This window comes from Chlorocebus sabaeus, chromosome 26, assembly GCF_047675955.1.
Source record: "Chlorocebus sabaeus isolate Y175 chromosome 26, mChlSab1.0.hap1, whole genome shotgun sequence".
In the NCBI taxonomy this organism is placed as follows: Eukaryota; Metazoa; Chordata; class Mammalia; order Primates; family Cercopithecidae; genus Chlorocebus; species Chlorocebus sabaeus.
Window position 1 is genome coordinate 18848939 of NC_132929.1, and position 26488 is coordinate 18875426.

The 26488-nt window shown below is 39.6% G+C and overlaps 1 protein-coding gene across 2 annotated transcripts in view; it reads right to left on the reverse strand.

Moving 5' to 3' along the window:
* UBR1 (ubiquitin protein ligase E3 component n-recognin 1) overlaps positions 1-26488 on the reverse strand; it is a 156341-nt gene that overhangs the window by 26186 nt on the left and 103667 nt on the right. For both annotated transcript variants that reach the window (XM_038009892.2, XM_008016874.3), the window contains 7 exons: positions 19314-19404; positions 18097-18245; positions 14502-14557; positions 13504-13600; positions 7601-7668; positions 6446-6596; positions 266-353 (listed from right to left, as the gene is read on the reverse strand). In XM_038009892.2, coding sequence (XP_037865820.2) covers positions 266-353; positions 6446-6596; positions 7601-7668; positions 13504-13600; positions 14502-14557; positions 18097-18245; positions 19314-19404 — 700 coding nt within the window. The remainder of the gene's footprint in view (positions 1-265; positions 354-6445; positions 6597-7600; positions 7669-13503; positions 13601-14501; positions 14558-18096; positions 18246-19313; positions 19405-26488) is intronic.

Genomic DNA, 26488 nt, shown 5'->3' on the forward strand with positions numbered 1-26488 from the left:
ATTCCCTATTTAATAAATGGTGTTGTCTAGCCATATGCAGAAAACTGAAACTAGACCCCTTCCTTACACTTTATACAAAAATTAACTCAGGATGGATTAAAGATTTAAATGTAAGACCTAAAACCATAAAAACCTCAGAAGACGACCTAGGGAATAACTGATTATTTTTAAACTGGAATTTAAATGATTCAGGTGTTACACTGCCAAACAACTGAACAAGAAATGGAATTACTACAGTAGACTGAACTAATGGATTTTCACTCACCTACTTGTATATTGAGAAATTTCTGCAAAAAAAGAAGATGCGGAACGAGCCTCTTCACTGTCTTCTTGAACCTGAGCAAGGGGTATGCCTGAAAAAGAAATTCTGCAAGATGAATTATGTATTTGCTATTCAGTTTATAAATTATACTTTAATTTCTTGGTTCCAAGATAATAAACAATGTAGATTCATTCAACTGAGGTTTTTGGTTTTTTTTTGAGACAGAGTTTCGCTCTTGTTGCCCAGGCTGGAGTGCAATGGCACGATCTTGGCTCACTGCAACCTCTGCCTTCTGGATTTAAGCAATTCTCCTGCCTCAGCCTCCAGAGTAGCTGGGAACTACAGGCATGTGCCACCATGCCCAGCTAATTTTGTATTTTTAATAGGGAAGGGGTTTCACCATGTTGGTCAGGCTGGTCTTGAACTCCTGACCTCAAGTGATCCACCCGCCTCGTCCTTCCAAAGTGCTGGAATTACAGGCATGAGCCACTGTGCCCAGCCCCACCTGCTTTTAATCTAAGTAGTTGATGCTGAATATTAAAGTTGTTAGGTAAACTTTATCTATATATTAGCTGGAGAAACAAACAGGGCAGAATCACTGAACATGGATGTTTAATGTTTACTTGCTAAACATGTAAATACTTCATCATAATATGACCATGGAAATAAATTGTTATCAACCTGCTTTGGTTTCCTAGGAACCTTGGGCAGCAGATAGAAATTCAACCTCTAGAAAGGGAAGTAGGTGTCTGTCCTGACTTCATGCTCAAGCAAAGGGTCCCATAAAGGGAAATTTGTGAGATTATTTTCCTCCATCAACCTATCCTTAAGAAGGACCATCCTAAACCTTTCCAGCAACTGTCAACTCTCCCACTTACATTAAGGCTCTGGATAAGCTACATAAGTTCCCTGAACTTCAGAATTACTGTATTAAAATTGATATAGAAATGTCTACCTTGTAGTTTGCTGAGAGGTATAGTTATAGCACATTTGAGTATTGCTCTGTTGTTTTAAAAATGCTTTTGTTTATGTATTAATTCATCTGGAAGGTCACGATTCAAGTTGCCCTCAGTAATTTTATCATATCTTGAATGAATACTGCTAGTCCTTTTCATTTTCCAAATAACATCTCTTTATTCCTATACTTTTAAAAAACACATCATGAATTCATACTGATTTTTTCAATTCAAATGTAAGAGAGTTCAATGAGGTAAATTTTACATGCAATTAAATGCACAAATATCAAGTGCTCTATTTGATCATGAGTTGGACAAATGCATGCATCCATAAAATAAGATTTTTATTTTTTAGTTAATACACTTTATTTTTTAAGAGAAGTTTTAGATTCACAGCAAAATTGAGCAGAAAGTACAGAGGATTCCCTCTGTCTCTCTGCACATACAACATCCCCCACCTATCAACATTCGGCACCAGTGTTGTACGCTTGTTATAATCAATGAGCCTACATTGCCACATCATTATCACCCAAAGTCCACAGTTTACATTAGGGTTCATTCTTGGTGTTTACATTCTATGAGTTTGGACAGATGTGTAATAATGACACGTATGCACCACTGTAGTATTTTTCAGAACAGTTTCACTGCCTCAAAAATCCTCTATGCTGTGCCTATTCAGCTCTCCCCCAACACCCTTACCCCTGGCAATCACTAATCTTTTTACTGACTCTATAGTTTTGCCTTCTCTAGAGTGTCATATCATTGGATTAATATAGTATACAACCTTTACAAATTGAGTTATTTTAGCTAGTCATAGGCATTTAAGTTTTGTCTATCTTTTCATCTCGATAACTCATTTGTTTTTTTTTTTTGAGACGGAGTCTCGTTCTGTCACCCAGGCTGGAGTGCAGTGGCGCAGTCTTGGCTTACTGCAACCTCTGCCTCCTGGGTTCCAGCGATTTTCCTGCTTTAGCCTCCTGAGTAGCTGGGATTACAGATGTGCACCACCATGCCCGGCTAATTTTTGTATTTATTTAGTGGAGATGCGATTTCACCATGTTGGCCAGGCTAGTCTTGAATTCCTGATCTTAGGTGATCCACCCATCTTGGCCTCCCAAAGTGCTGAGATTACAGGTATAAATCACTGTGCCCAGCCGACAACTCATTTCTTTTTAGCACTGAATAATATTTCCACTCTCTGGATATACTGTAATTTATTTATCCACTCACCTATTGAAGGATGTCTTGGTTGCTTCCAAGTTTTGGCAATTATGAATAAAGCTGCTATAAACATCCTTGTGCACAGTTTTGTGTGAACTTCAGTTTTCAATTCATTTGGGTAAATACAAGAAGCATGACTGCTGGATCACATGGTAAGAGTATATTTAGTTTTAGTTTTGTGAGAAACTGTCAAGCTGTCTTTCAAAGTGACTGTACCATTTTGCATCCCCATCAGCAACAAATGAGAGTTCCTGTTGCTCCACATACTTGCCAGCATTTGGTGGTGTCAGTGTTTTAGATTTTGGCAATTCTAATAGGTGTATAGTGGTATCTCATTGTTTTAACTTGCAATTCCCTAATGGCATATAGATGTTGAACATTACGATCACTTATCATCTGTACATCTTCTGTGGTGAGGTGTCTTTTCAAGTGTTTTGGCCACTTTATTTTTTAGAGATGGGATCTTGCTATGTTGCCCAGAGTAGTCTCAAATTCCTGGGCTCAAGCAATCTTCCTACCTTGGCCACCTAAAGCGTTGGGATTACAGGCATGAGCTATCGCACCTGGCTCATTGCCCCGTTTTTTTGTTTGTTTGTTTGTTTGTCTGAGACCAAGTCTCATTCCGTTGCCAGGCTGCAGTGCAGTGGCATGATATCAGCTCACTGCAATCTATGCCTCCTGGGTTCAACTGATTCTTATCTCTCAGCTTCTCAAGTAGCTGGGACTACAGGTGTGCACACCACACCAGGCTAATTTTGGTATTTTTAGTACAGACAGGTATTCATCATGTTGGTCAGGGTGGTCTCAGACTGCTGGCGGAAGTGATCTGCCCACCTTGGCCTCCCAAAGTGCTGGGATTACAGGCGTAAACCACGGCACCCAGCCTCATTGCCCATTTTAAAATTAGGTTGTTTGTTTTCTTACTGTAGAATGTTAAGAATTCTTTGTATACTTTGGATAACAGTCCTTCATCAGAAGTGTTTTTTGCAATACTTTTTCCCAGACTGTGGCTTGTCTCTCATTCTCTTGGCATTGTCTTTCAGTGCATACGTTTTTTTTTTTTTGTTTTGTTTTGTTTGTTTTTTGAGACGGAGTCTGGCTCTGTCGCCCAGGCTGGAGTGCAGTGGCCGGATCTCAGCTCACTGCAAGCTCCGCCTCCCGGGTTCACGCCATTCTCCTGCCTCAGCCTCCGGAGTAGCTGGGACTACAGGCGCCCGCCACCTCGCCCGGCTAGTTTTTTGTATTTTTAGTAGAGACGGGGTTTCACCGTGTTCGCCAGGATGGTCTCGATCTCCTGACCTCGTGATCCGCCCGTCTCGGCCTCCCAAAGTGCTGGGATTACAGGCTTGAGCCACCGCGCCCGGCCTAAGTTTTTTATTTTATTGTAATGAAGTCCAGCCTATCAATTATTTCTCTCACAGATTATGCCTTTGGTTTTATATCTAAAAAGTCATCTCCATACTTAAGGTCATCTAGGTTTTCTCCTATGTTATCTTGTAGGAGTTTTATAGTTTTGCATTTTACATTTAGGTCTATGATCTATTTTGAATTAATTTTTATGAAGGGTGCAAAGTCTGTGTCTAGATTCATTTTATTGGACATGTATGTCTACTTGTTCCAACACCATCTGCTGAAAAGACTGCCTTTGATCCTTTGCTCAAATGTCAAAGATCAGTTGACTACATTTATGTGGGTCTGTATCTGGGCTCTCTTTTATATTTTATTGATCTATTTGTCTAATCTTTTGCCAACCACACTGTCTTTATTACTGTAGCTTTATAGTAAGTCTTAAGGTTGGGTAGTATAGCCCCTCAACTTTCTTCTCCTCCAATACTGAGCTGGCTATTCTGGGACTTTTGTCTTTCCATATAAACTTTATTTATTTATGTACTTGTTTGTTTACTTATTACTTACTTTCTGATCGACTGGGTCTTGCTCTGTTGCCTGGCCTGGACTGCAGTGGTGCAATCCCAGCTCACTGAAGCCTTGACTTCCTGGGTTACAGCAATCCTTCCACATCAGCCTCCCAAATGGCTGGGACTATAGGCGTGTGCCACCATGCCCAGCAAATTTTCTTATTTTTTCTTAGAGACAGAGTCTCACTATGTTGCCCAGGCTCAAACTCCTCCCAAAGGGCTGGGATTACAGGCATGAGCCACTGGGCATGGCTCACATAAACTTTAGAATCAGTTTGTTGATATCCACAATAATAACCTGCATGGATTTTCATCGGGAGGCTGGAGTACAGTGGCATGATCTCGGCTCACTGCAACCTCCGCCTCCTGGGTTAAAGCGATTCTCCTGCCTCAGCCTCCCAATTAGCTGGGATTACAGATGCCTGCCACCACGCCAGTTGATTTTTGTATTTTTAGTAGAGACAGGATTTCACAATGTTGGTCAGGCTGGTCTCGAACTCCTGACCTCAGGTGATCCGCCTGCCTCAGCCAAAGAGCTGGGATTATAGGCGTAAGTCACCACCCGGCCTCTATTGTCTCTTTTATAAAACACAGAAGCAAAAATGTATATAAACACATATATTCATAAAATACCCTACAGAAAAATGCTATGCTATAACCACTATTCTGTACCTTACTTTTTTAACTTATTGTATCATAAAGATCAATTCATATCAGATCTTGTTCACTACTTTTTAAAACTGCATAGAATTACATTATATGGTACATCATAGGTAATTCAACGAATCCCCCATTGATGGACAGCTCAATTATTTGTTTTTTTTGATATCCCAAAAATAACACAATAAATAATGTTGTGCTTGTATCATTTCATATTTTTGCCGGTAAAGCTTTGGGATAAATTCCTAGAAATGAAGTTGGTGTACCACAGGGTAAATGCACATGTACTTTTGCCATATTTTATTCTGACATCACTTTAATTATGTTCGTCCTCTAGATTATCTGAATCTTCAGTAGCCCTTATTGGTCACTGGTATCCAGGATCAGATTTTGCTTTGGGTTTTTTTTCCTTCTTTTTAAAAGAGATGAGGTCTTGTTCTGTTGCCCAGGCTGGAGTGCCATGGTGCAATCACAGCTCTCTGCAGCCTCAAACTCCTGGGCTCAAGTGATCCTCCCACCTCAGACTCTCAAGTAGCAGGGACTACAGGTGCCCACCAGCATGCCCAGCTAACAACAACAACAACAACAACAACAACAACAAAAATCTGTAGAGATGGGGTCTCACCATCTTGCGCAAGCTCATCTTGAACTCCTGAGTTTAAGGGATCCTCCTGCCTTGGCCTCCCAAAGTACTGGGATTACAGGCATGAACCACTGCATCCAGCCCCCAGACTTTGCTTCCTATTAAAACCCAGACTCTAAAAGAACAACTGTATCATCATTCCATAATGTTGTATTACTCATGTATCTTCAAATGAACATTAATTCAAAAGACATTTCATGAGTGTTTACTGGGTTTAACAAAGGTTACTAGATACTTGCAGCTTTAAAGAGAAGATGTTGAAATTTCATTGTTTCCTATTATCAAGAAACTTACACTGAGGACAAAGGAGCAGAGAGAGAGAGAAGAAACAGGGAAAGGAGCAGAAAAACAATAAGATATAACCACAAATAACTATAAAACAAGATACTAATGATAAATGCTACAAGGGGAAGAAAGTACTATCATTTTAGCTGAAGGAATTAAGAATGGTTTTAGGGACCTCCTTATCAAAAGGTTGAAAAACTCATGTAGGGACAGACCTCGAGGACGAGGAATTTGAAAAAGATGGAAAAGCAGGTTCAAGTGGTCTCCCTGCATATCTGCAGAGCAGTTGCTAATTAGGTAGTTTCACCTAATTATCTTTTTCACAGCTTATTCTACCTTTCCTTGCTTAAATAGTATCCATTAAAAAACAGATGAATAATCATTCAATGAAAAACATAACACAGAACCTAGAAATACATTATATAATCACAAACATAATTAATTCTGCCAGTAAAGCATGGCAAAATGTTATTCACAGTCAACACCCAGATGAAAACCTTACCTGTGTCTATTGTAAGTAGTATCTGAAGCATGTGTGCCATGGTGATCAAATGGAAGAGATAAAGGTGGTTATAGGAAGAACTAACTGAAGAAGGCTGCAGATCAACAGTTTCATCCCAATACAAGGATGGGAATGCTAACACAGCACCCACCTGTGAGAGAAAAATGGACATCAACATGGGTAATGATAAAAGACTAACATAAATTAATGTCATAACTAAATGTGAAGGGCATCAGATGCTACACTGTTTGTGTGTGTGTTTTTTAATAAACACCATATTTTTCTTACTTATTCAATAGAATATCTTAGAATGTAATGTACCATAAATGGAGGACGATGGTCACCACCAAATACGTTATCCCTTTGCTGTGTCTATTTATTGTAGGTCTAGGTAGTGGTTCTGAACTCTGACTCAGAAGATTCAACATTACAGGAGTTCTTAAAACAATACTGACACAAAGGCCCCACCCTAGTCTAACCAAATGAAAATCTCTTGGGGTAGGGCCCAGTTAATAGCATTCTTTTCAAAGTCCCTCAGGAGATTCTAAAAGACAGTCAGGGTTGATGACCACTGGGTAGAGGCCTAGATAATAAGGGATGAGGATGCTGGCTAACCCTGCATCCATAAACTCCATGCTCCCAATCTCAATACTGTTTTCTCTACAGAACTTGGTTTGAAGGAATGAGATCATCACAGGAATGGAAAATCTCTGCAAAAAACTAAGGGCAGTTGCCATCCATCCATAGGTGTTTTGAGGAAGCCTAGATACACCCATGATCTGGTCCTTATCATCAAATAATGATTTTAAGAGAGCTCACACAGTTATTGACTGTATATCATGTATACAACTTAAGAAAAAGGCCAGAAGGGGAGCATAATATGAATTAGAAAAGGTTTGTCTGTACAGACACCCACTAATGTAATCAACCAGGAAAAGACCTATTACAAATTCAAGTGCTTTTTTTTTTTTTTTAAATGAATTTGATGGTCTCCATCAAATCTGTACCTATGTAAACAGAATGGACAGGAGAGACCAAACTTTATAGATTAAACACCAATAATTTATAATCTTGAACAAAGAGCATTAATTTGAATGAGGAAAGTACAAGAAATTATCAACATGAGTGACTTAAACAAAATTACTGAACACTTACCAAAACATGAAACAGATCTATAGACAGAAGGCATGGTGTATCTTCTGATTTTAGGTTAGGAAGAACAACTAAAACAAACAAAAAGTTAATGTTATTCAGTCAGTAAGATAGCAATGTAGTTAAATAAAATGCAAGCTAAAAACACCTAAACCAAACATGTAACAGGGTTATAAAACACAGAAACTAATAAGTCACACCTCTGAGATATGGAAACTATAATGAGACAAACTGAACTGAGAAAAGGCTGCTAGAAAGACTTGGATACAGTTTAAGCGTTGAAAGGTAAAATCTAGGTGGAAAAGGCACATGAAATAGGACAACTGAAATACAGAGATTGTTAAAGAAACATTTGTTGAATGAATGAGAAGAGTTACTTTCATACAATGTTACCTCTATCACTTGTTTTCTCTGACTTCCATTTCTAAGTGTTCTGTGATACATAATATGTGAACAAAATTGGGGTTGTGGAGTGGAAAGAACATGCAAAAAAGAGTAGGTGAAATGAGGACGGAGAAGATCCTCCTGAACAAAATTAGATAATGGTTTATGTAGATTGGTCATCTGGAGGAAATGCAAATGACTCAAAAGCTACTATCTTTCCAATCTGGTCCATGCCTAAGGAAAAGCTGTAATTCCAAAAGTGAGAGCAAGAGTGGCAAAGAAGTGAAATTGAGAAGTCAGGACAAGAGGAATGGTTTTGTTTATATAAAAATGAGGGAATGAATTACTGTAGGTCTAGGTATTGGTTCTGAATTCTGGCTCAGAAGGTTCAACATTACATAAATAAAGCTGTTATTTTCAAAAATGAGGAAGAGAAGACTCCTTAGACTAAATTTCTTTCTTTTTTTTTCTTTTTTTTGAGATGGAGTCTTGCTCTCTCACCCAGGCAGGAGTGCAGTGGCATGATGTCGGCTCACTGGAACCTCCACCTCCCAGGTTCAAGCGATTCTTGTGTCTCAGCCTCCCGAGTAGCTGGGATTGCAGGCATGTACCACCATGCCCAGTTTTTTTTTTTTTTTTTTGAGATGGAGTCTCGCTTTATCACCAGGCTGGAGTCCAGTGATACAATCTTGGCTTACTGGAATCTCCACCTCACGGGTTCAAGCAATCCTCCTGCCCCAGCCTCCCGGGTAGCTGGGACCACAGGCGCGTGCCACCATGCCCAGCTAATTTTTGTATTTTTAGTAGAGACAGGGTTTCACCATGTTGGCCAGGATGGTCTCGATCTCTTGACCTCATGATCTGCCCGCCTTGGCCTCCCAAAATGCTGGGATTATAGGCATGAGCCACCGTGCCCGACCAATTGTTTCTATTTTTTTTTTTTTTTGGTTTTTTAGTAGAGACAGGGTTTCACAATGTTGACCAGGCTCGAACTTCTGACCTCAGGTGATCTACCTGCCTCGGTCCCCCAAAGTACTGGCATTACAAGCATGAGCCACCGTGCCTGGCCATGTGACCTGATCAATTTCTTAACCTCAAATCCCGAGATTCTAAACAAAAAGCATAAAGGTCAAGATCAGGGGCTTTGAAGTCAGACTAAAACGGCTTCCAGTACTCGTTGTGACTATTGGTCATAGGCAAGTGACAGGTGACTTAAGTTCTCTTAAGTTTATACGCAGTATATACAAGTTTGTTGGGAGGTTCATTAACGTATTAATTTATTATTTGTGTATTTTATTTTGAGATGGAATCTCACTCTGTTCCCTAGGCTGGAGTACAGTGGCATGATCTCAGCTCACTACAACATCTGCCTCTTAGGTTCAAGCAATCTTCCTGCCTCAGCCTCCCAAGTAGCTGAAATTACAAGCACCTGCCACAATGCCCAGCTAATTTTTTTATTTTTTATTTTTAGTAGAGATGGGGTTTTGCCATGTTGGCCAGGCTGGTCTTGAACTCCTGGCCTTAAGAGGTCCACCTGCCTCGGCTTCTCAAAGTGCTGGGATTACAGGTGTGAGCCACGCTCCAGGCCAACATATGAATTTAAAGCACTTGTCCAAGCTTGGCATATGTAACCCCTCAATAAAAGTTATTACTACTGGCTACATAAAACAAACTAAAGTGATCACAGGGCTCTGACATTAACTAGCTATGTGACTTTGACAAGTTATTTGCTGTTTCTAGGTCCCATCTCCTCAAATTATCTTTTAGTAATATTTCTGATATTTCAGTTAGCATGTCTATGATACTAATTGTCTTATTTTTTTCCTCAATGTTACAGCTTACTCAAAATATTTAAATCATTCCTGATCCCTTGTCCTAATTTCCATCATCTTTTCAGCCAAAAGAATACTCTTTGTGTCAATCAAATTTTTCTTACAGGCAGTTTTAAAATGATTTTTCTTTTCCTGATTGCTAAAAATATTTAAAATTCTTTTGAAATCAAAAGTCAATTTTGGTAAGCATATTTTCATTTTATCTATGGGTTAAGCCAAGCCTTTATGCACAATTAAACACCTCAGCAAAGTTTACATGATACAGTGGGAAAATAATGGGCTTTATGGTCAGGTCTGGGTTTAAATATTAGTTCTACTTCTTATTAGTTTTATTACCATGGGCAAGTCATGTAACTTCCCTGTGCCTCAGTTTTCTCATTGTAAATCGGGAGAATAATTTCCTTGAAGGATGGTGACTAGAAATGAGATTTTATTTAAAAATTCTAGTACAAGGCATAGCACATGGCAGTGAGCATTGTATGTCCTATATATCTAGCCATCAATCCACCCATTTAGAGATAAAGTCTCTCTCTGTTGCCCAGGCTGGAGTGCACAGTGCGATCACGGCTTACTGCAACCTTGACCTGGGTGCAAGTGATACTCCTGACTCAGCCTCCCGAGTAGCCAGGACTGCAGGCGTGCACCACCACACCCTACTAAGTTTTTTGTGGAGACGGAGTTTCACCACGTTGCCCAGGCTGGTCTCGAACTCCTGGGTTCAACTGATCTGCTCACCTTGGCTTCCTAAAGTTCTGGGATTACAGGTGTAAGCCATTGCACCCGACCTGTCCTACTGCTATTGCAGCAATCAACATACTAAAACAATACTCATCACTTTACATAGAAAATAGCTTCTATTCTGAACTTCCTTATTTCTCTCAATTTTTCTGCTATTCATTTTAGTTCAAAATCTTGCCCCTGACCCAGCCCACACCAATGTCTTCCCTAATTCCTGCTACCACATTCAGATGCATATGTTACCTCTAATTTTTCCCTCCTTCAATCCAACGTATTCAATATCAAATTAAGCTCAGAATACCATTGTCCAAAACATTTCAAAAAATTCCAATTACCTAAAGAATAAAGTTCAAACTTATGGCTGGGGCATTTAAGTCACTGTAATTTTATTTAAAAAAAACTTCATGCTTCTCTATCTGTAGATGCCATCACTCCTATCAAACCTGTCTACCTGAACATATCACATACTTTCCTACCTCCTCAGTGTTTGTTCAAATGCACCCTGTGTCTTTTGGAATGCAGCTTCTGTTCCTCTCAATTTATCTATTGTGTGTACTCCCTTCAAGGCTCAATTCAAATCCTACCCTGTTAGAGGAGATAACAGCAGAGTCCCAAAGTGATTTCTTCCTTATCTCAATTTTTTTTTTTCCTTTTTTGAGATGGAGTCTCGTTCTGTCACCCAGGCTGGAGTGCAGTGGCGTGATCTTGGCTCACTGTAAGCTCTACCTCCTGGGTTCACGCCATTCTCCTGCCTCAGCCTCCCAAGTAGCTGGGACTACAGGCGCCCGCCACCATGCCTGGCTAATTTTTTGTATTTTTAGTAGAGACGGGGTTTCACCGTGTTAGCCAGGATGGTCTCGATCTCCTGACCTCGTGATCTGCCGCACCCAGCCACTTGTCTCAATTTTTGAAGCGTGTATTAGTGAAGCACATATCTGGCATTTACAAATCTTACAAATAAAAATGCTCCTCTAATAAATGTTCATATGAAAAACTTTCATATATAGGCATAAAGCTATACTACAGAAATTCTTCCAGTATTGCTAATTAAAGATTATACACCATCATTTTAGTCTCTCCCATCTGTGATAACGTTAGTCTCATTTGGTGCTTTCTTTGAGACAAGGTCTCACTATACTGCCTACACTGGTGTCAAACTCCTGGGCTTAAGGGATCCGCCCCCTCAGGCTCCTGAGTAGCTGGGATTATAGGTGTGTGCTACCATGCTGGGCAATAAGCTGTTTTAAACATTGTAAATCCCATAATGTGTAATAAGTGCAAAAACAGTGAAACTATTTGGAAGAATTAGTAAGTATCTAAATAATGACTGAAATGAAAGAGATACCAAAAAAGTAAAATACAAAAACAAAATAGTGATATGCAAATAGGATAAACTGTTCAACAGAAAGAGGTCCTAAAAACAAAGACAGGCACATGTGACATATGGAAGGTTCTGGGCCTGTGCAACTGACCAAGAAGAGAAAAAAGTAAGTGAAAGAAGGGAAAACTTTTATGTGTGTGACTAGGGGAACGGTATCAACATTAGATTTCTATTAGCATGAAGCCAATTCAGGAGACACCTGGAAGTCAATTTGAAAATATAAAAGCTAAGCATGGCAGAAGTTCTAACAAAACTTGAGTGGCAGCCTTGGGAGGAGTTGTGGAATCTCCACATCAACAGGATGAGCAGAAAGCTGCTTGGAAGAGCTCCCTAAGAAGCTTGTGGGGATTGACAAGGAAAAACACTATTGGCTTCAATAGATTTTCAAGGTAAAGAAATAGGTCTATTTTGCTGGGGAAAAAAAAATGTCTGCTAGTTTAGCTACAAGAAAATTATGCCTGGCTTTAAAGCTTAAAAATCTGAATAACTCTTATTTGTCAGAAATATATCTGGGAAGTGCATGCTGAAACTACCCTACTCATGACAATTGGGACTTATGAACAAATAGATTTACAAACAACTCTCTTTAAGGCTGGTCTCTTTGGGTACAGAGGAGCTTACAGTAGACTTCAAATGCCTAGATGGAAATGCAGATAACCAAAAGGAAAGCAAAATCATTCTAATGCTATGTAATGACTTATCCTTCACTTTATTTTTATACTAATTGAGATCACCATATGAGCTCTTAGTAAATTTCTAACTTGTCAGAATCTGAGAAGATTAGCTGTTATAGCCAGCCTGTCAAAGAAATGGGCATGGAACTGAGTTCTGAGATTACTGAATGTAGCATTTCCATTATTTCATAAGAATTTGACCCACAAACAAAATTAAACATATTTTAAAATGATCTATCCACATCATTGCTCCCTTTTCTAATTGGATTGGGGATACATGGATGTTAGTTGTTGTAGACATTGGTTCAATAACCTAGGTAGGTAGAAGAAACATAAGTTGAAAATATTTGGAAAATACAGATTTTAAAAATAAGGTCATGAAGGCCGGGAGTGGTGGCTCACACCTGTAATCCCAGCACTTTGAGAGGTGGAGGCAGGCTAATCACCAGAGGACACGAATTCAAGACCAGTCTGGCCAACATGGTGAAACTCCATCTCTGCTAAAAAAAAAAAAAAATACAAAAATTGACTGGGCGTGGTTGTGGACGCCTGTAATCCCAGCTACTCAGAGAGCTGAGAAAGGAAAGGAGAATCACTTGAACACGTGAGGTGGAGGTTGCAGTGAGCTGAGATCGCGTCATTGCTCTCCAGCCTCAGTAACAAGAGCGAAACTCCCTCTCAAAAATAATAATAATAATAAGATCACAAGTTTTACAGAGGCAGCTATGTGTTTATCTGTTTTTTTGCATGACTTCTGTAGGTGGTAAAATTTCATTACTGAGAGCTCAAAATTATTGTAGCGTGTGTTGTTTCCTAATGAAATACACTGCCAGAAATGCAATAGAAAAAGACATAAAAATAATACAATACATAATAATAGTTCAGAGAAGACTCTACCTGATAGAAGACGAAGGAGATGTTTCTGTATCAGGACCTGAGGACAGGTAATCCTCTGTGCAACTGCAAACTGCATTAATGCTTTCAGACCATTATGCTAGATTGTAAAAGAGAGGGAAGATAAAAAGATGAGGAAAGATGAGAGACCTAACTCATTCACTTAAGAGTTTGGTAAAAACCAACTCTAGTTTGTCGGAATTAGCTGCAGACTCATTATATACCTTATATTATTGCAAATAAATTATGATATTCTTAATACCTGTACAAAGTTTTATGGCCTTGCTAAATTTCTAACAGATTTTCTGATAAAAAAGTGGTATTAAAGCTATAATTATTTTAATTCTCATGTAAAAAGTATTCATCTTCCCCAGAGCTGAGCACACTGTGGACCAAAAGTCTTCTAGTCTTCTGTGCCAGGTGTCAGAAAAATAAGAGGGAAATGGGAAGCAAGGGATGGCAACCTCAGTTACCCCTTTTGTCTTCACAGGGCTACTCCGCATATTTCTTTGGTACCGTTTTCCAGGGATCACTACGTTAAAAGGTTTAGGCCTGGGGCAGGAGTAGAGTCCTACAGTAGTGTCAGTATCTGCCCATCAAGGAGTCATGGCTTAATTTTATTTTTGAATTCAGTATGATGATTCATCCAGAGATAAGTCAGCATTAATACTCAATGTTATATAATGGTGCAAAATTAGTGAGAAGGAAAAATAAAGAAAACATCCGGATTTTGAAGTGTAACAAAGGGAGAAAAAGTAATCATCACATGAAATCTCCGTATGAATTACACTTAACCTCTAAGATTGAGTAAGCTCTGTAAAGTGCATACACTATTCAGTTTCCTATAAGACTGAGGCAGCTCCTTTTCTCCCCTATAGAATTCTGCTAATTTTTACAGAAAAGGAGTAAAGATTTTTTTTTTTTTTTTTTAAATAATAAACTGTGGGGGGAAAAAAAACAGCATGCCATGAGTTACATGTACCTTGTTGGAATATACATACCTGCCTATTTTGAAGTGCTCCAAACAAAGGTTTTCCTTCATCTCCCAACAGGTTTTCTCAAAGAATTAAAAAAACATAAAAATAATAAATCCTGAATACTGCCATAATTATATACTGTACTTTTTATCAACTGTTCCTTAATTATATTTTTGATGAGATGATTTGCATTTTTCCTCTTCAAAGTCTTGTGTTTTAAGTCTTTGCCAAAATTTTCCAATTTTTGAGTGAGAGAATATTAGAGAATCAAATGCATATCATTTACAAATTACTAGCATAAAAAATAAAGTCCCTGCAGCAATCTTATAAAGAATGCTTGGGGGGAAAAAAGCAGCCTGGATTGTTTCTTCTCATTTCAGCATCTTTTTTATGCAAAAAATTCTAAAATAAGTAATTTATATATGTAATTATAGCCTATTTTGTTTAAAAATAATATGTAAGGCAGACATAAATAACTTCTTGCTCTTTTGGCACAATTTTTTTTTTTTTTTTTTTTTTTGAGACAGAGTTTCGCTCTTGTTGCCCAAGCTGGAGTGCAACGGCACGATCTCGGCTCACTGCAACCTCCGCCTTCTGGATTCAAGCGATTTTCCTGCCTCAGCTTCCTGAGTAGCTGGGATTACAGGTGTGCACCACTACGCCGGCTAAGTTTTTGTATTTTTAGTAGAAACAGGGTTTCAGCACGTTAGCGGTGGTCTCGAATTTCTGACCTTAGGTGATCCGCCCACCTCAGCCTCCCAAAGTGCTCGGATTACAGGTGTGAGCCACTGCGCCTGACCTCGGGTACAATTTTAAAAGAATTAGAAAAGATCAATAGGAAAAAAAAAGAAAATGAGACCAGGTGCGGTGGTTCACGTCTGTAATCCCCAGACTTTGGGTGGCTGAGGCAGGAAGACTGCTTGAGCTCAGAAGTTGAAGACCAGCCTGGGTAACATGGAGAAACCCTGTCTCTACAAAAAATACAAAAATTAGCTGTGGTGGTGCATGCCTGTGATCCCAACTGCTCGGGAGGCTGAGGTGGGAGGATCACCTGAGCCCGGGGAGGCTAAGGCTGCAGTGAGCTGTAACTGCGCCACCGCACTCCAGCCTGGACAACAAAGTGAGACCCTGTCTCAAAAAAAAAAAAAGAGAAAGAAAAAGGGAAAATGAAAATACCAAAACCATGGATTTGTGTTTTGTTGTCCACGGTATTTATTCCTAAATTACTCTTATTTTCACTGATCCTTAGCAGCAGATATGAGTGTGGAAGCATTTTTTTTTCATCTTTGCATAAACAGTAATTCAAAGGATGCTTTGTTTTGATTCCTCAACTATTATCCTATGCCAATGCATTCTGTACATGTCTCTCCATCCCCATAGGGACTGAGATAAGTTAGTTGCTTACGTACTAAGAATAAAGTACAGCATTATGCTTGCTTGATGGAAAAAGCACAATAGTGAACACAATATGATATTAATCAAATGGAATCCAATTACTAGATTATAGAACCACATATGAAAAGATTCAGCTCCATCACCAGTGAATTTCTCATCTCCTTTATAACAGACTATGCCCCCTCTTTAATGTTCAAGGTCTAAATAGAAATTCTTGACTTCCTAATGCTTATCTTCCCCAAAATAGGAAAGTGTGAAATAGCTTCACTGAAAGTCTGAATAGACTTAAGATGTCATGACTCCGAAGAATGCTTTACATTTCTTATCGATTTGTTCAGATTCTATTTTATATAAACCTCGCCTTTCCTATATCCCATTTGATTGAATCATAGCAAATATAAACTGATGTATTATCCTATATCCATAATTTAAGTCTAACAGGTTTGGAAGTGACTTTCCCCCTTCCCCCCAAGCACATCCACCCACGGTGGCTTTATTCAGTCACGTCCCCACCCCCACACCTCCCTCCACCAGGCAGACAGGTGGGAGGCCACGCCACAGCAGCATCCAGGGACCACAGGCCAGCAAAGGGCCCCGGCCAGAGGGCACCAATCCCAGGAAGACACAGTCCCCACCTGGAGCTTCCCTGGGCTGCCTCGGCCCCTGTGCCCGCTGAGGATTTGTGCTTTGACTCTGACAGGAAGCAGGAGGAAGCCACCAGCCCACTGCCCCCAGGGTATCCTTGGAGGGCACACGGTGGAGTGGAGATCCCAGCTCCTGAGTGACACTTCCTCAGCTCCCATGGCCCTGCATGGTGCTGGGCTCGACCCAAGATGCCCAACCGCAGGGTCTGGTCCTGACAGGGATGGTCACGGCCTAGCCACGGGGCGACTCTGCCCATCAGTCCCCCTGGGGCAGCGACTGGATCCCAGCAGGGGCAGAGCCGGGATGGGCCCTATGTGCCTAAGATCAATGTAGGTGGGGGCTCACTGGGCCAAACAATGAACTCACCCATAGGAGCCCTCTGAGGACACCAGTAGGGGGTCTGCTCAGGGCAGGCGCCCGTGGCCTGGAACCTGCCTTTTCCAAAGCACTGGAAGTGACTCTTAAACTCTTATTAAGAAACTAATGATAGTATGTAGGAAGGTTTTGGGAAAAATTTGGCTTCATGCTATTTCATTCAAATTATGTGTCTTGTTACAAAAATATATTTAAATGAAGAAAATATAATGGACTCCATTAAAAACAATTACCAAAAATATATATATAGGAAAGGGAAATCAAAGTTGGCTTGGATAAAGACAGGGAAGAATCACCATTCTTAAATTTTTTCCATGTAATATTGGACCTTGTCCTTATAATGAACAAGTGCACTAACTTAAGAAATCTAAGTGATCCCTCACTGCTACATTTTTCTATGGGAAATTTTCAATATGGCAGAGAATTTGATAGTAGGCTTCCCTTTAGAGCTGGTTTCTGCCTGCTAATCTCTAAAACTGCCTCAGTCTTCCTTTCCCCTTTCTGTTAATTTTTGGGTAACTTTGGTTTCCCCTCAGTTCTTCTCTCAAAGTATAAAAGAAAGAAAAATTACTGAGCATTTCTGAGTTGTCTTTTTTCCTTGAACCTCTATAACTTAACATCATGCTGTTCCTTTAATATAGATACTAAAGGAATATATGTGTGTGTGTGTGTGAACACGCACACACTTTTTAGAGACCAGGTCTCACTCTGTTGCCCAGGCTGGAGTGCAGTGGTGTAACCATGACTCACTGAAGCCTCAAACTCCTGGGCTCAAATGATCTTCCCTCTTCTGCTTCCTGATTACCTAGGATTACAGGTGCATGCCACCATGCCTGGCTAATTTTTTGTAGAGACAGTCTTGCTATGTTGCCCAGGCTGGTCTCAAACTCCTGGCTTCAAGTTATCCTCCCACCTCTGCCTCCCAAAGATCAGCCTCCCAGGCATAATCCACCATGCCCAGCTTTTTAAAAATATTTTTTTAAACTTATGTTTCATATGGCAACGATCATAGTTAAAAAGAGATCAATATAAAAAAATTATCAGACCAAATGGCATGAGCCACACAAATACACTGAAATACAAATAGTCGTCATACAAGTCAAATTATTCCGGCCCATCAGTGAAAAAAGGAATTTAAGAATGAATGATCAATGTTAATTCTGTCTCACTGAAACCTCCAAACCAGTTTTCTTATGAGCTTTACCAATTGCCTGGATAGTGAAAGCACAGGTGCTCCAGGTCAGCATAGGGACTCGAGGATCCGTTTCATCAGGAGGCACTTTCAATCCAATTCTATAAATTGTTGTGGCAAAGAGAATAACCATTTCCTTGATGCTATTTGAATATTTAATCCTATAAATAAAACAAGAAAATTTGTATGATTTAGTAAAAGGAGTTACTTAGTAGGACCTACTTAGTAAGAAGTACAATTAAGTCCTGGAGCAATAGAAACAATTTAACCACTTTCAACATAAGGAAACTGCTCTTTGCCAAATTAGAGATTAGAGCCTCCGAAGATTTATTCAGCTGGAAAAAAATTGGAAGAGGAGAACTATATTTTTTAAAGGTAGAGAAACAGCTCTTATAACATGGTAATGACCAACATAACTTCACTTCCTGTAAAAGATGCAGCAAATGCTCACAGCTAGAAGGGGTTCAGGTTCTAATTAAAAAACAGACTGACCACAGAAGGAATAAAATTCAGAGGAACAAATCTGACCTAACGAGTTTTCGTGCTTGGAAAAAGAACCAAAGAAGTACTTTTGTGTTGACGGATATGTGTATGTGTTTGTGTTGTGTGTATGTGTGATAATACCACGTACCTGGAGTGATAATTTCCAGTTTTCTCAACTTCCACTTATAACAAGTATTTTCAGTAGCAATGGGATAAACAGGGATCACAACTAGAAAAACTACCCTGGATACTCAGTATTAATGAAATAATAATACCTGATTTGGGTATATTACATCTCTCCAATAACCTAATGAGTGAGGTAGGACAGAAGGCCTCAATTTTACATACACAAAAAATGAACTGGTGGTGGCATGGAGTGACCTGAGACTTTTCAGAAAGTCGCAAAGCAAGTTAGATGTAATTTTAAACGAAGTCTCATAATTCTGGTCCTCTTGTAGGACCAGACAGAACTGGCATTTTTGGTCCTCTTGTAGGACCACAGAGAATTGGCATTTTTGTTGGTTAAAAATGTTACTCAGAGGCGTAGTTCGCCTTAACATACATTACTTTAATATATCAAACCACTTCATTTTGTTAATACAAATAAAACAAACAGAGAAAGAAACAAGAAAATGGGATAAACTATTTTACAAATAAAAAAGGAAGGAAAGATGGAAGCCTACACTGTTTCCTACTCTTATTTTCACAATCATTTACAAAGTTCTCTTAACTATTTAGATACTTACGAAGACTGAACACCAAAACTCAGGATGGAAGTGAACTCAAAAGTAGAATCTCCCATTCCTTGATTAAAGAAAACAGGAATTGGGTTTTCTCCTTATAAATTAAAAGGAAAAAGAAAGAAAAATCATGAATGAGTTTAGTCTGACATACAGTTTTCTAGCATTTATTTATTTGTTTTGACAGTCTCACTCTGTCACCCATGCTGGAGTACAGTGGCATGATCACCTGTAGCTCCAACCTCCCGGGCTCAAGCGATCCTCCCAAATAGCTGGGACTACAGGCATGTGCCGCCATGCCTGCCTAGTTTTTAAACCATTTTTTTGTAAAGATGGGATCTTCCTTTGCTGGCCAGGCTGATCTTGAACTCCTCAAGAGATCCTCCCACCTTGGCCTACCAAAGTGTTGGGATTACAGGCGTGAGCCACTGTGCCCAGGCTTTCTGGCTTTTTAATATTATACATGATCATTTTAGGAAACTCAGGATATGCTAATAAGCAACAAATAATTAACAAGTTTCTCCATCCAGATAAACACAGTTAACATTTGGGTATTCTTCTGTTCCCCACACAAATATTACGTATTTATATTTTTTAAGAGGATGACATGATATAATACTAGTCTACATCTTGCCTTTGCACTTAATAGATCATGGACATCTTTCTATATCAGTAACTCTCCCTCTATTTTGCCATTTTTAATGACTGCATAAATGTTCTCTTGATAAGGCAGCAAATATTAGTGAATAAGAGTAAATGATCTGAAGCCAGGCTGCCTAGGTTTGAATCCTAGCTCTGCCACTTACTGTTACTGCAACCTTGTGTGAAAACTAAACCTCTCCACAGCTCCATTGCCTTGTCAAATTCAAATGCTATTTCCCGACATGAAACTGGTTTTCTCTGGTTGCTTTCAAGATTTTTAGTTTTTTGTTTTTTAAGAGATGAGGTCTCCGCCAGGCATGATGGCTCACACCTGTAATCCTAGCACTTTAGGAAGCCAGGGCGGGCGGATCAGTTGAGGTCAGGAGTTCAAAACCAGCCTGGCCAACATGGTGAAACCTCATCTCTACTAAAAATACAAAAAATTAGCCTGGCATGGTGGCGGGCGCCTATAATCCCAGTTACTTGAGAGGCTGAGGCAGGAGAATCGCTTGAACTCAGGAGGTGGAGTTTGCAGTGAGCCGAGATCGCATCACTGTACTCCAGCCTGGGCGACAGGGCGACACTCTGTCTCAAAAAAAAAAAAAAAAAAAAAAAAAAAGAGGTCTCGCTATGTTTTCCCGGTTGGCTTCAATTTCCTCGGCTCAAGGGATCCTCCCACCTCAGCCTCCCAAGTAGCTGGGCCTACAGACATGCACCACTGTGCCTGGCTCTTTATTTTTTGTTTTCAGCAGTTTGCTTTATGATGTGTCTGACTGTGGTTTTCTTATCTACTTGAGATTTACTGAACTTCTTGAATCTGCAAATTTGTCTTTCACCAAATTTGGGGAATTTTCAGCCAATTATTTCTTCAATTTTTTTTTTTTTGCATTATTTTTCTCTTCCTTTTGGGACTTCAATGACACAAATGTTGGATTGAAAAAAAATTGTCCCATAGATCCCTAAGGTTATATTTTTTTTATCCCCCATCTCTTTTCTGTCTGTTCTCCAGATTGAATAATTTCCACTGATCTAATTTCACATTCATGGACACTTCAGCTCATCTCCAGTCTAGTAGATATATTTTTGAAACAACACAGCCTTGCTGTGTTGCCTAGGCTGGACTGCAGTGGCATCATTATAGCTCACTGTAACTTCAAACTCCTGGGTTCAAGCAATCCTCTTGCCTCAGCCTCCCAAGTACCTAGGACTATAGGCACATACTGCCAAACACAGCTATTTTTTTTTTGTTGTTATTTTATTTTTTTAGAGATAGGGTCTTATTATGTTGCTCAGGCTGGTCTTGAATTCCTGGCCTCAAGCGATCCTCCTGCCTCAGCCTCCCACAGTGCTGTTATTACAGGCCTGAGCCACTGTGCTTAGCCTTTCGGTTTACTATTGAGCACATCCAGTTAATTTTTGTTTCATCCAGTATTTTTTCAATTCTATTATCTCCATAGGGTTGGTATTTTTAGTTCCTATTTTTCTGGTAACTTCTATCTTTCAACTCTTTCAAGAGTGTTCACTTTCACCTTATGTTTCAAGGTTAACTAGTTGCTTTAAAACTCTTCGATAAGTTTAACATTTAAAACATCTCAGGATTGGCATTTGGTTGTTTTTCCCTTGAGAATCGGTCAGATTTTTCTGGTTCTTTGTATGTCAAGTAATTCTGGATTATTATCTTGTATATGTAGAATATTACATTGGGAGGTTCTGGTCCTGTTAAAAACCTCTGGAAAAATATACAGTTTTAAAGTGTTTTAGACGGTAATAAACTCAGGTCCAACAAGTCCTGTCTCATTCTCTGTGGATGGTGATTCCAATGTTAGTTTTCAGAGCCTTTGCTGTGGTGTTCTGATCTGTCCAGCACATGTACTCCTCGTGGGGTTAGTCTAGGACTTGAGTGATGGTTTAAATGAAGCTTACTTCTCAAAACTTTGGTTACACCTCTTTGAGCCTATTCTGTACATGTGCAGCTTGGAGGTGAGTCCAGAACTTATGTTGACCTCAAAAATATGAAATTCCCCTTCTACAGTTCTCTCCTCTTGGGGATTTCCCACCCTAGCCCTCCCACTTTCTAGCTCCAAAGGGCCCTTTCCCCCAGTTTCTCTGGCCAAAATAACATGTTTTTCTCAGTTTTAGTCTACTATGCTGTCAGTCAGATTTATGACTGCAGATGCCCTTGGTGTGAAGCCACGAGGCAAAGACAGAAAAAAATGATGATGATTAACCTTGTACTCTTTGGAACACAGGAGCCCCTTTTCCCAGTTCCTCACAAGAGAGACTGGTTTTCTCCTGGGATTATGGGCATCTGTGTGGCCACCATGGCTGTGCAGTTCTACGCCTGAGGCTGGCCTTGGGAGAAGGCCAGAGGAAAAATTAAAAATAAACACACTCCTTTTATATTCTGGCTATGAGGGGCTTCTTTTCCTGATCCTCTGACCAGAAAGAGATGGCATTTCTCATGGATTTTTGTTATTCATGCTTATTGTACAGTTCTAGAACTCAGCTGTTCTTGGGTGAAAGTTGGGAAATAAAGGAGGAAAAAGCCTCAGGAAACTCACTAAATGTACTGATAATTCTTAAATTTTGACTTTAGTTCCCATCTGCCTGCTATTTTACTTTTCAGAGACTTGAGCTGTTGTGGTTTTTCGTATCCTGTGAAAGTATGAGGAATCAGATATTGGATTTTATGAAATGTCTTTTTTTTTTTTAAAGACAGAGTCTTGCTGTATCGCCCAGGCTAGAGTACACTGGCGCAATCTCGGCTTACTGCAACCTCCACCTCCCAGGTTCATGCCTCAGATTCTTCTGCCTCAACCATCTGAGTAGCTGGGATTACAGGCACGCGCCACCACACCTGGGTAATTTTTGTATTTTTAGTAGAGACGGGGTTTCCCCATGTTGGCCGGACTGGTCTCGAACTCCTGGCCTCAAGAGATCTGCCTGCCTCAGCCTCCCAAAGTTCTGCGATTACAAGCGTGAGCCACCACACCTGGTTTGAAATGTCTTTTTAAAAGTTATAATGACCAGCCAGGTGTTGGTGGCAGGCGACTGTCATTTCAGCTACTCAGGATGCTGAGGTACGAGAATTGCTTAAACCTGGGAGGCGGTAGTTGCAGTGAGCCAAGATCTCACCACTGCACTCCAGTCTGGGGGGCAGAGCGAGACTCCATCTCAAAAATAAATAAATAAATAAAAGGCTATAATGATCATATTAGTTTTCATCTTTAACCTATTCAATTAAGAAGTTTCCATCAAGGCACTGTTAGAATAAACTCAATCTGAGCATTGCCTCTTTTGGGCTATGAGCTGTCTTCTAAGTATGGTTTTGGCCATATTCCATGGATTTTGATCTGTGGTGTTCTCGTTGTTAATTGCTAAATAGTCACTAATTTCTCCATCTCTCTTTAGCTTTTTCCTTGCATTCAACAGTTATACGGAATAGTATTTAAAAATTCCTAATTTGTTAGGTTTTTGAGCTCTTTTTTGTTAAGTATTATTTTATTGTATTGTGGATAGAGTAAGTGTCCTACATAATTTCCCTTTTTGAAAACTATTGAGATTCTTACATGGCCTAATTTATTAACCAATCTGTTATTAATAATCCACAGACAGGCGGGCACAGTGGCTCACACCTATAATCCAAACACTTCGGGAAGCCACGGTGGGAAGATCACTTGAGGTCAGGAGTTCAAGATCAGCCTGGGCAACACAGCAAGATGCTGTCTCAAAAAAAAAAAAAAAAAATTCCATGGGCATTTAATAAAAATATATTTTCCAATAGGAACAAACTCCTGTAGAATATATTACAAAATCAAGCTTAATTTTAAAAATTCTCTAAGTCCTTATTTATTTTAGGATGACTTGACCAGCCATAGTCTTAGAAAGATCTGGTAAAATCTCTCACTATCACTATGTTTTTGTTTAATTCTACTTATGTACCAAAACAACACAGCACAAAAATAAATAGAAACTGAATTTATTATCTGTCTTTTCTCCTAACCTCCCCAATACACTAGGCAATATAGATAAAATGCTTACACGTTCTCTGCAATCCTTCCTTTACAATCTCTTGGCTGTTTCTTTCCCCCAAACAATTAGTCATTCAATAAGCATTCAGAGCAAATTTGTCAATGCTTACTATTAATACCACCACTTCTTACCATCTCATGGTAGGACCAGTGCAACTGATTCCTGATTAATCTTCTTGAGTTATCTCCTCACTCTTCCAATCTATCTGCGGCACCACTCCCACACTAAAAAGCTACCAGAATAAATGCTAGTCACTTGCTCAAAAATTTTAATCATTTCATGATTTCTTTTTTAAAGTTCTTTATTTCAATAGTTTTTCCTTAGATTATGTTCAGTATTTTCTTCCCTTAAAAATATAGGCTTCTAAGTAAATTAGTAAATATGCTTAAAAAGATACTAATCACTCTTACACTTTTTTTTTTTTTTTTTTATTGAGACGGAGTCTCGCTCTGTCGCCCAGGCTGGAGTACACTGGTGCAATCTCGGCTCACTGCAAGCTCCGCCTCCTGGGTTCACGCCATTCGCCTGCCTCAGCCTCCTGAGTAGCTGGGACCACAGGCGCCCGCCACAACGCCTGGCTAATTTTTTCTATTTTTTAGTACAGACGGGGTTTCACCATGTTAGCCAGGATGGTCTCAATCTCCTGACCTCATGATCTGCCCGCCTCGGCCTCCCAAAGTACTGGGATCACAGGCGTGAGCCACTGTGCCTGGCCTAATCACTCTTCTACTTCTTTAGACGGTCACAGAGGTCCTACTGCTAATAAAGTGATCTTTCTACTTAATGGCATGTTTGAGACCTCCAATTAAACATTTAGAGGCCAAAATAACAATAAAACTGACTTAAGGCTGAATTTTTGAGACCTAAAACTCAGGATGTATAACCAACATGTCAATCTACATTTTTTTTTTAATAAAAAGAAACTAAATTCACATATGTCAAGTCATTTTAAATTACTATAAAAATTAAGAAGAATCTCTTGTACTGAATTGCTTCTCGGTGCTTAAAACAAGTAGCAAAGTAGCAAGTACATGCCAAAAATCACTTCTTAACAAATATAAGGTTTTTTGTTAGAAGAGTTTCTACCTAACAGATTGTTATCTCATTAGCACCACCTGTGGAAAAGGTTTTGTTATAAAATGGAGGAGGAGGGAAACTGATGGGATGTTGCCAGACTTATTCATTGCTGACTGTTGTCTTCCATCATTCTGTGTTTCTAAATGACCAAGTTCAAATTCTTGCAAACCTCCACAACTGCCCCATATTCTCCACTATTCCCCACTGTGTACTCTCAACTAAGGTAGGCCAGGCTTTTTCAATGTCTCTGAAAATGTCATGCTCATAATTCCCTAAAAACATTTCTGTTTTCTACCTGGGTTCTCCTTTATCCCTACCACACATCCAAATTTTATACAAGGTCAAATCAAATCTAATTTTCTCCATGACATCTTCCCTTACTGTTTCAGCCCCTACTGATCAATTCCTTCTTAAAAATTCTATGAGTCCTACTGTTTTATACTATAAAATCAGGCTGTTAATGCTATTTCCTCTTGTATCATTCTTAACTGCATAACATGCACACATATGAGGTCAACAAGGCAGGGAACATAAATAGTGCTGAATGCATGATTAAACACTTAATAAATACTTGATAACTTAGGCTGGGCACACTGGCTCATGCCTGTAATCCTGGTACTTTGGGAGGCTGAGGTAGGAGGACTGCTTGAGTCCAGGAGTTTGAGACCAGCCTGGGCAACATAGCGAGACCTTGTCTCTACAAAAAATTTAAAAATTAGCCTGGGTGTGGTGGTATAAGCCTGCAGTTCCAGCTATGTGGGAGGCTGAGCCCAGGAAGTTGAAGCTGCAGTGAGCTGTACTCCAGCCTGGGTGATGAGTGAGACCTGTCTAAACAAACAAACAAACAAACAACAAACTCCCCCACATACAAAACAAACAAAAAACCTTTGTAACTTAGACTATGGTGATGAGAAATAAAACCATCACCCCTATTTTTTCCTTTGTAGCTTTTGTATACATCCTTTATTTTCCTTAAAAGTATGTAACTGAAAGGACATAATTAAAGCATAACAGAGGGTAAAATAATCAGGGAATATGTGGATAAACACAGAAAGGTATGAAATGTAGAAATAAGACATCAATATTTTGAGTAGAATACCTAAAAATACTCTGGAATATTTTCTAGGTATAGTTTTCATCAATTTCAGATCCAAAGAGGGGATGAGAAGATAATTTTTAAAATACTGGACTTTGTCTTCACCCTATTGATTTCACTGCCTAAACCAGGGGTCCTCAACCCCTGGGCCATGGACGAGTACCAGTCTATGGCCTGTTGGGAACCTTGGGAATGGGCTGCACAGCAGGAGGTGAGCGGCAGGTGAGCAAAGCTGCATCAGAATTTACAGCCGCTTCCCATCACTCGCACTGTCACGTGAGCTCTGCCTCCTGTCAGATCAGCAGCCACATTAGAGTCTCATAGGTGCACAAAC